The sequence below is a fragment of the Rhizophagus irregularis genome, chromosome 9, assembly GCF_026210795.1.
Source record: "Rhizophagus irregularis chromosome 9, complete sequence".
Classification (NCBI taxonomy): domain Eukaryota; kingdom Fungi; phylum Glomeromycota; class Glomeromycetes; order Glomerales; family Glomeraceae; genus Rhizophagus; species Rhizophagus irregularis.
The window spans coordinates 1,232,022-1,243,028 of NC_089437.1; the positions used below are offsets into that span (position 1 = coordinate 1,232,022).

The window sequence follows — 11,007 nt, forward strand, 5'->3', positions numbered from 1 at the left end:
TTGAAAAAAAGAAGAAAGTATAATAAAATAAATAGATGATAAATCTACAACTATAAATTTTTTTTCACAAGTTTTTTTTTTTAGGATTATTTAATTCAAAATATAACTCAAATCCATTCGGTTTTGGATGACATTTCTTAAAAAATCAAAAATATATATAGTTAGTCATATTTCATATTATCAAGGTTTTGCCTCTATAAGCATTAAGTTTAATTATATGGGAAAAGATCATCGGGTTTACTTACTGTTGAATAAACGGGTTATAATAATTACTGAAAAGTTCATCATACCTAAATTTTATTTAGTATTAATAAAGATAAAATAAAAAAGATTTGATATACAGTTACTTATTATTTGAACGAAGAAAAGAATATATTACTTTATTTTGCAATTTGTAGCTGTTCTTTCGGAAGATTTTTTAAAAGACTTTGCCGCAAGTTCAGAAGCGATTAATTTCCAATCTTTTTTACCATGTTCGTTTACTATTTCAAAAAGTAGCATTTCCTCCTATAAAAAATTAAAGCATTATATGATTAAGTTTTAAAATTCTAAATAATAAAGTTAAATCTTTTAAACGAATATATACATATAAAGGCCATGTATTTTCTTGATGGTTTTCCATTATTATTTTTTTTAATATAAGGGGATTTAAAATTTTTTTTTTATTGTTTAAAAAAAAAGAATCAAGAAGATTTCAATTTTTTTTTTTTTAAGTCATCATTGGGTTTTTAAATAAATCTTTTACATTCAGTTATTTAAAGACATAAAAAGTAAAGCTCAACAAAAAAAAAAAAGGAGGGAAAAATTTTTTATTATTATAATTATAAATTCATGTTATCAAACAAGAAATTTGAACGTTTAAAATAAATATTTGATAATCTTTTTTTTTTTACTTTAAATTCGTTCCCACGAAAATTCTACAATTTAAAGTTTATTTAATCGAGCGATCAATCATATAATTACACAAAATTAATTAAATTTTTTTTTTCTTTATAATAAAAAGTAAATGGTTGTTATCTTTATCTATTCAAGTATATTCAACCTGATAAGATTAAAGTATTTTGAATGAATATCGTAACATGAGATAACCATTGGGGTCACTTTTATTTTTAAGTAGGTCGACCATCAAACGAAAAAAAAAAAAGTGCGATCAATGATTTATCGTCATCTGCACTATACTATATTTAGTTAGTAATATTATACCGGTTTTTCAACAGGATATATTAGAAAAAAAAATGACGTTTAAAATTGGGCTGGAAATTTAAAATTTCTATTTTCTAGAAACAAAATAATAATAATTTGAAATTTTATGAATAAATTATTATTTATATTATGGTAAAATATGGGTTTAAACTGATTCCGTGCCGGTAATCCTTAAGGGAAAATTCTTCCGTTAATGTTACGAGAAATACTGATCAATTCTTCGATTTATAATTAATTAAGTTGCACAACCAATTTTTAATTGATTAAAATGGTTCGATAAAATAGGTAAAATCATACTAATGCTATATATGTTATTTGTATCACATAATACTATAACAATGGTCTCATGGTCTAATCCAAATTAAGTGAAAAAGATAAAGTCTGTTCTGCATAAGGATAAATTTATATGTTGTGTATTTGTTGTAAGAAGGCAAACTCAATAATCAAATTACGGATATTGTCAAAGAGATCTAGTAGCTAATAAAAATAATACAGGATTTATTTATCGTTATTGATAATATTAAAATTAGGTTTGTTGGATCTGTAATCAAGTTAATTCGGATTTATCGGACATTTCCCGTACCAATTATATTCCAATTTCTTAATTTGAACTAGCTCGATTATTATAATTATAATGTTAATTCTCGCCAAATATTATAATTTCTACCAGTTTTGAGATTGAATGCCTTATATCGTAGTGGCATATGGAATCAGATCGAACCCTTAATTTTAATTCGTAATACCGTTTTCATTCGAACTTTATGAAGTCAATAAAGAAAATTCTTCTCCCCAGACTTGTGATGCAATTTCTTTCACAATTCAATTATGAAAACCCTCCAATACTTTTGTGTAACATATATTATATTAAGTTCACGAAGTAACGATGTAATATGAAGTATTACTCGCGTATTCTTACTATATTGATTGTTATATGCTCCACAATGTATATCAACTTATTGTCCGGAGCGAAGCGAAGGACTATATATATATGTCTACGCATTATGAAAATGATCGATCACGTGAGTTTCTCTGTCCTTCACGTGACTCCATCCAATGAATTTTTTCGCACAACGGTTTCCGTTTCCTAGTTAATACAAAATATAATACTAGTTATGAAATACGATTATTTATTTAGAACTAGAATGCGAAACTTGTAATCTTGAAAGGAAACAGGCTACGCTTAATTATGTTAAGCAAGATCCAGTATACGACATTACAAGATATTGTCCATTAGTTTATTTCTCTAGATTAAGAAAAAATATTAGAAGTCTTAATAGATAATTCAGGAAATTGAAGAATGCAAATTGAGATTATAAAGTAAAATTTTTGTAAGTGTACATATATATTGTAGATCTTTAATAAGATTGCATCGGACTCTTTTAAGTACTGTATCTTATTAGTGGTATTGGGTAATTACTATAAGGTAACAAAAGATCAAATTTTGAATCATGAAATATTTCATCGATATAAACACCTGATCATACTATGTTCTTTTCAAATGTTGCACTAAATTATCAGGCAGATTAGCATCAAATAAAGGATTTTGTAGATTTATTACGTAACTTTATGAACAGAAATGATTCGTTTGTAATTGATGAAGACATTGTATTCTAACGTATCAGGATTTCAGGTAATACAATAATAGATAATTTTGGCCGGTATATTACAGGGAGGTTTGGGGCAGGACGACTTGGAGTATTAAAACAGCACTGGAAATTTGCTCTGATTATGTTACTTAATCATATAGAGAAAGTAGCCGAAAAAGGACATATTGAATCAATATATAATCTTGGAATTGGTTATCGATATGGAATAGGAACTGAAACAAATGTACTTAAATCATATAACAAAGCAGCAGAGAAATCTAAGATTATGTAAATTAACATTATCCAGAACATTAATAAGTTATATTAAATACGGCTCAAACCAATTAATCAGTTATTCTAATCCATTTAAATTTAAAATATAAATCTGATATTCAAAACTGGGTTTAACCTCTAATTTAGAATAAAAACTGAGAGAACAAATAATATATATTATCGATATTATTTATAAGTCAGACAGAACCAAAATGTATTGGTGCGTGGTAAAATAAAAAGTGGTTAATAAAGTTATTTAATAAAATTTGTTAAATTGTAATAAAAGTAAAATTTTTAGTGGCAGCGTAAACTATATAGAATACGGAAATGTAATGAAATAATGGAATATTTAACAATTTCAGTAGAATTTTAAATATAAATCCTTGTGAATGATGGAAACATCGTAAAACGCAATTTTAGAAAAAATGTTCTGATTAGATATTTTTTTTATTTGTTTTACTGTTTTCATCTTCACTTAGTGCTTAATGTAATATTTTTTTTTTTGCATATAATTAATAAAATAAATTTTAACGTTTAAACATAATATACGTTTTTTTAAAAAATATAAATCATTAATTTATCACGCTTGTTATACGATCGGATCTGGAAATTTGATGTAAAATTAAGAAAAAATAAATGGTAAGTATAAGCGTAATCCATGTAATTCACTAATTTCTATCAATGAATCATAAAATAATTGCATAACTAGATTATATAATAATTTCTCTACTGTATGTCACGAAAAAATAACAATTTTCTCTGAGTTAGTAACGCTTGAGCAATATTTTCCGTTGAATTAAGTTAATAAATCACATTAGTTTAAATCCTTAATAAAACCAACTAAACACATCTAAACCCTTAGCTAAACTTTGAGTCTTTCTCACTAAATTAAAAGTCTGGTGAACTGTTAAAACCAAAAGGTAAACCATTTTTTAACTTAATAATTTGTGTAACCGAAAAATTGTTACCATTTTAATTAGAAACTGCGAACTATTATAATTTCTAAAATTGATCTGATGTAATAACAAAGAATGAGTCTATATATTTGATTAGATTATCATAAGTATTGATATTCCTTTCTCCTCATTCTTTTTCTTCTAATTCATAAAGGAAACGGTACAACCAACTCCTCCCACTGCCTCCACATGCGTTACGCATTTCCAAATTTATGGAAAAATGCTTGAAGATCACACAACCAATTCCAAATTAAGCGAAAAAGTTGAAAATCATCACATCAAAAGTATACTATCGCGAATTTTGCCGGTTCTGTAGATTGTCCGAATTTCCTTTTTCTTACTAGTAAAAATTGGCCCCGCATAATTATTCATAGAGCTATTCCTTTTGTGTATTCAATTTTTTCAGCCCATTTTTAAATTAGCTATATATTATGGTTAATTAACCAAATTGACAGGTTAATTAACCAGTTTTCGGAAATTCTCAATCCTATATAATATATATGAAATTTCCTTTTTTTTACTAGTGGAAATTGAATAAAAGATAAATTTCTATATAAATCATTCTTCCCTTCGTAACTTTTTTTCTTTTATTTTGTTTCTTTTTATCTTTCCTTAGGATTGAAATATTTTTTTTTCTAAACGATAAACCATACCAAATGGTAAGAAAAAAAGGTCCCGTTTGGGAACATTTTCAAATAATTGACAATAAAGACAACCGACATCCTCACGTACAATGTAAACACTGCTCTAAGGACTTTCAACGAGCTGTTCCCGAAAGAATGCAGGCCCATCTTAACAAAAAGTGCCCAAAAGCACCGAATCATGTAAAATCACAAACTAAACAACAAAATACTACATCTAAAATTAATAATATTGAACACATGAGCGAAGAAGAACAAAAATCTCTTGGTTTATTACTGGCTAAAGCATTAACTTCATCCTCTAAGTTAACTATAGAAGAAGTAAAAATGCAAACGGATGATAATGAACAATTGCTTTATCCAAGTGATATACGTCATCTTGGTTATTGTTACCAACGTGGGATAGGAACTGAAAAAAATGAAAAAAAAGCATTTGAATTATATAAAGAAGCAGCTAAGAGAGGAAATATTACTACAATAAATGATCTTGCATATTGTTATGAATATGGAATAGGAACTGAAAAAGATAAAATTAGAGCATTTGAATTATATAAAGAAGCAGCTGAGAAAGGAAATATTGACGCAATAAATAATCTTGGAAAATGTTGTCAAAATGGAATAGGAACTGAAAAAGATGAAGTTAGGGCATTTGAATTATATGGAGAAGCGGCTGGAAAAGGTGTTATTAATGCAATCAATAATCTAGGATATTGTTATCAAAATGGGGTAGGAACTGAAAAAAATGAAATTAGAGCATTTGATTTATATAAAGAAGCAGCTGAAAAAGGAGATATTTATGCAATCAATAATCTTGGGAATTGCTACTATTGTGGAACAGGAACTGAAAAAGATGAGATTAAAGCATTTGAATTATATAGAGAAGCAGCTGAAAAAGGAGATATTTATGCAGTAAATAATTTTGGGGATTGTTACTATTATGGAATAGGAACTGAAAAAGATGAAATTAAATCATATGAATTATATAAAGAAGCAGCTGAAAAAGGAGTTATTGATGCAATTAATAATCTTGCAGTTTGTTATGAATATGGAACAGGAATTGAAAAAGATGAAGCTAGAGCATTTGAATTATATAAAAAAGCAGCTGAAAAAGGAGATATTTATGCAATCAATAATCTTGCATATTGTTATAAATATGGAACAGGAACTGAAAAAGATGAAAATAGAGCATTTGAATTATATAAAAAAGCAGCTGAAAAAGGAGATATTGATGCAATAAATAATCTTGGAAAATGTTATCAAAATGGAACTGAAAAAAAATGAAATAGAGCATTTGAATTATATGAAGCAGCAATTGAAAGAAGTCATATCTATTCAATATTTTGTCCAGGATATTGTTATCAATATTGACTTGGAACTGGTAAAAATAAAATCAAAGCATTTGAAATTTTGAATTATATAAAGAATATGAGGGTAGATTGTAGAATTTTCGTTTATTATTCTGGAATTAATTTATCGATGATAAAATAATTTAAATTTGATACATTACTATTGAAGAAGTATTACGATAGAGAAGATTAAAATATTAATGATTTATGTAGATCGAGACTCAAGTACGATTCTTAATTTCATTAGAGGATTATTTGAAAGAACTCAAAATTTCTAGTGGAGGATGTTGTTGGAAACGGATGAACTTTAATGTATTGATTAACGCTTTAAATTGTCAATTGTTTTTAGTTATTTTTGTATTAAGTACTCATAGCTTATAGTTTTATAAACTTTTAAGTAGATTATCGTTTATTTTTTTATTCTAAGTTTATAGGTAGATATTGTATGATGGTTACTCTCAATTTCATATGCATTGTTATACTTTAATATTTAATTTTATTATTAAAGGTCATTTAAAATTAGGCTTGATATAAATTTATAAAATGCATTATCATAAAATTTTAATTATATGTTTAATACGACATTGATTATTCGGTTTGAACTTGTAATTATAAGTTCTATATAATTGTTGTAACTGAAATTGAAATTTGACTGAATTTAAAATTCAGATACGGGAATTTCTGGGAAAGCCGATTGAAATTTAAATTCAGATATGATCTTCAAGTATCTGAATTTAAATTTCAGTTAAATTGGGATTTCAGATATGAGGTTAACTGAAATTAAAATGTCTAAATTTCAAATTCAGATACAATTGGAATTTCAGATACAAAGTTGTCTGAAATTAAAATATCTGAATTTCAAATTCAGATAAAATTGGAATTTCAGATATGAGGTTAACTGAAATTAGAATGTCTGAATTTCAATTCAGATAAAATTGGAATTTCAGTTACGGGGTTATCTGAAATTAAGATGTCTGAATTTTAATTTCAGATAAAATTTCAATGTCTGAATTTAAAATTCAGTCAACTTTTCCAGAAATTCCCATATCTGAATTTTAAATTCAGTTAAATTTCAATTTCAGTCACAACATAATAGTCTATAATGCTTATCGTTATTAACCTCAATAATTTTACAGTAATCATTAAAAACATTAAATTGATAACGATGAACCATATAGTGTGAAATAATATCCTTGTGTCGTTACGAAAGAAATTCTGAATTTTGTTCGGAGTATCCTGTCTTGTTTCGGACAATTGTTTGATTGTTTCCAATATTTTTATGTGAAGTTGCATAAATTTTGGCGCTTAAATTTCGGATTTGTGAGGCTTATAGGTACTATAACTTTTAATAATTTTTTGAAAAAGAATTTTTATATTACAACGCGAAATCACTACTTTACTTTTGAGGTTATAATAAATATAATTATTCGTATTAAAATGTTTTAAGCTGTTGAAAATCATGAAATAAATTAATAAATATTTTAAACAGCATTATCTTGACATGCATATTTTTTAATGTTTACTTAAAATAAGTGAAGGAAGTCCGAATGAATACTCCAGTGAAACGATAAAGTTTGTTCAGTGGAAATATTTTAGGAGTTTGACGTACTGTACGTTGAAGAAAATTTCGGCCAATCATTGAAGAAATTATACTGGATTAAAAATTTAGAAATTACAGAAAACATAAAAATTAAATGTTGACAATCTTGCGTATTAATTGGTAAGAGCGAATTAGGCATTTGTAAAAAAATTTGGTATCATTGATCCGATCTTGATAATTTTTTTTATGTAACCGATTCGTTAGGTCAACATTATAACAAAATATACCTAATCTATAAATCTATAACTATTAAAATTGGAACATAACTTCACACATCAACAGGATCACCTCTTTTCTTTAATCCGATTCTTCACCAATCGACCTTTACTTAGGCTATAGAACGAAGTTTACGTTGTTAAATCCTGCGGCTGCCGTATTTTCATCACTGTTAGTAATTAACCATAGTACGTTTTTGATGTATACAAATTGATCTCAAATTTTCTAAGACGTATCCATGATGTCTTTAATGGATTACAGTCGTAACGAAATTTGTAATTAATAATGAATGGGGATCCATTTTTTTTATAACATAAATGTTGTCTCACGATTTCAAATAATACATACGTACATAAATAGAATGTATAAAATAAATATAAAAAGAAAAAAGAAAAAAAAGAAACAAGTCAAAACTTTAAAATGAAAAAATCTATCTAAATATATCTATCAATCTTAACGTTATTTAAAAACCCTTTGTTAATTTTTTAAAGCTGCTATCTTTAAATATCGTAAACTTTTCTCTTTATCCCTATTTAAACCAACCATACCAGCATAAATACATTCTACCTAAATAAATTGTGCTATAGCATTAAATATTGTAAGAAAGCATCAGTATCTTTAATAATTTGATCATGATAAAGGGAAAAAGCGTAACGTAATTGTGAATCTGCTGCTTCTTCATCTTTAGTCACCGGATTTATGTAATTTTATACCTTCTAACAACAATAATGGTTGAATCATTGGTAAAATAACCGTGGCTTCTGATATAGGATCATCATTATCTCCATCTATGATAATGTTGTTGTTGTTGTTATTATCTAAATTACTACTGCTCGGTTTTTTGTCCAAATCTGTTCATTTTCTTGTAATAAATTTTCTAGTTGGTGGTGTAAATTCTTTTAAAGGACATTTGCGTTAAAGTGTATAGTGATTAAACAATTCATGAAGTCTTGGTCGAAGTATTGGATCATTTTGCCACGCTATTTAAATTTAAAAAATAAAATTTTATTAATACTGCAGAAATTTAACAAGTTAAGAAAGGCTTACTTTATGAATAATAATTTATCTCACCAGCTCGAATTATCTTTGTAAAATCTTTTTGAACTTCAGATGGATTTCACGTTTACCAGCCTTAATACGATCAATAATGTTCGTATAATTCCAATTTCTATATGGAATTACATCAAACGCTATCTTCCACAAAAGCATACTAAAGCTAAACATAAAAAAATAAATATATGTAAGATTAATTTTATCACATTGGTCGAACACACTTTTTCAAGGAATGAACAGAACAAACCTGAAAATATCGCATTTTGATGAAAATTTTACTTTTGTTCCCTGCCTTAATTTTCAGGCGCTGACCCAATGAACCACCGCTGTTATACTTCAGCAAAGTATCTACCATACTTCGCGGATCCTCCGAAATTAAAGCTAGCTACCTTTGGTTCAAGTCTTTCATTGATCTAAAAAAAAAATTAATTTAAAAAAATATTCGTAAAAGAAAAAAAATCCACTTTAATTCTCGCTTACCATAATATTTTGACATCATTAATCTCTTTATTAAGAATTTGACAACCATGTAAAAATGATAGCCTAAGACAAATTCCTAAAGCAAAAATTTAATTTTACAGGCTAATCAAAAGTATATTTTTCATATAAAGATTGTAAATATCCCAATCAAAATAATCAAAATCAATACTTGACCTACATCTAAATCTGATAATCCTAATCTTATAATATTATCCGAACTATTTAATAATTGTAAAATCGTTATTCATTATCGAACCTTGATGATTTTTCTGGTTACCCGCTACGAATTTTGATTCATAAAATATTCTCCCCTTATTATTATTATTGTTTAAAGTATTAATTATTATCATAACTTTTGTATCAAGTTTTGTCGCCTTTTTTGATTGAAATTTGACTTTTTTGAATTTGTGATCTTTTGACAATTATTTCATCATAATGGATTAATTTCTTTATCCAATGTCGTAATCCACACCATCAACATTTTCTAAAAACTAGAGAAACAAATAAGTTAAAATATTTCTTTCGTCAAATAATTATAAAAGTAAATTAAAATGATAATAAATTTGCTAAATTTCATACTTTAGCTAATATGGCAGTCTCATCATCCCTTACGCCTTGATCTTTTTGAATAAGTCACTTTTAAACGTAAATCAATTACAACAATATCATGAAATTTTTTAATAATACTTTTAAAATATTCTTTCAATTTTTCAACACTATTAAATCATGAAGTTGTAAAATATCAGTAATAAATTGACGTATCCTTTCAATAAATCAATAAAATAATGATAACCATAATAAATATTTTGTTATAAAAAATATCCAACGTTTTCCTCTTTATGTCTTTTTAAAGATTTTTAATAGACATTTCAGTACTTTCTACTCTATCAATTAAACTATCACAAATTTTTTGTTAAATTGAGTAGTTTCATATAATTCTAAACTATTTTTAATTAAATCAAGAATATTTGATATCAAAAACATTGAAGATTATCAATAACAGCAATATTTCTAATCTATCTCTCCTTTCCTCGAACGTCGCTCCATTAAATAAATAAAAAAATCTATGAAAAAAAAGAACGTTCTTGTGAATTTACGTATAAATAGTCTATAAAATATTTGTCGAAAGTAAAATAATATTGTATAGTAACAATAAAAAGGAAAATGAGTGAACGGAAATGTGTAATAGAAGAGATTAATTTAATTTTTTTTAAATGAAACTCACCTGGAATTTATTATACAATAACCTTTTTATATATATCGATAGAAAAGCAGACATCAAACATCAAATAAAAAGAAATTTTAACCATTTACGCTACTGCTCATATGCTGTTTGTCGACGCACTGTCACGGGAACACCATAATCACATGCTATCTCATTGATGCTGCGGTTAATATGCAAATACAATAAATATGCAAATACTGTATATACTGCGGTATAAAAAAACTAAATTTTTAGTATATAGCACATTAATTTTAATGTTATCGCAAGAGAAATTAATAGCTATAAAAAATATGCAGCATGTTTTAAACAATTTTTTTTTTTATTAAAAAATTCTTGTTTTTTTTTTGTAAAAATGAGTTTAAATGATATTTTTCAATTTTTTTTAAACTTCATTTACAAAAAATTATTTTCAAATATTTTTCTTGATG

At 26.1% G+C, this 11,007-nt stretch overlaps 3 protein-coding genes across 3 annotated transcripts; 1 reads left to right on the plus strand and 2 right to left on the minus strand.

Moving 5' to 3' along the window:
* Positions 1-241: 241 nt before the first annotated feature.
* OCT59_029307 (uncharacterized protein) lies at positions 242-622 on the minus strand (the record flags this gene model as incomplete). The annotated part of the gene is made up of 3 exons (XM_066143013.1): positions 242-290; positions 380-507; positions 587-622. The coding sequence occupies 3 exons, from the start codon at positions 620-622 to the stop codon at positions 242-244; spliced, it is 213 nt and encodes a 70-aa protein (XP_065994615.1).
* A 4,277-nt stretch (positions 623-4,899) lies between these two features.
* Positions 4,900-5,940, plus strand: OCT59_029308 (uncharacterized protein; the record flags this gene model as incomplete). Its single annotated transcript, XM_066143020.1, has 1 exon — positions 4,900-5,940. One exon carries the CDS (start codon positions 4,900-4,902, stop codon positions 5,938-5,940), a length of 1,041 nt encoding a protein of 346 aa, XP_065994616.1.
* Positions 5,941-8,736: 2,796 nt separating this feature from the next.
* Positions 8,737-9,357, minus strand: OCT59_029309 (uncharacterized protein; the record flags this gene model as incomplete). Its single annotated transcript, XM_066143027.1, has 6 exons — positions 8,737-8,801; positions 8,893-8,905; positions 9,004-9,037; positions 9,122-9,166; positions 9,232-9,287; positions 9,355-9,357. 6 exons carry the CDS (start codon positions 9,355-9,357, stop codon positions 8,737-8,739), a joined length of 216 nt encoding a protein of 71 aa, XP_065994617.1.
* Between the last annotated feature and the right edge of the window lie 1,650 nt (positions 9,358-11,007).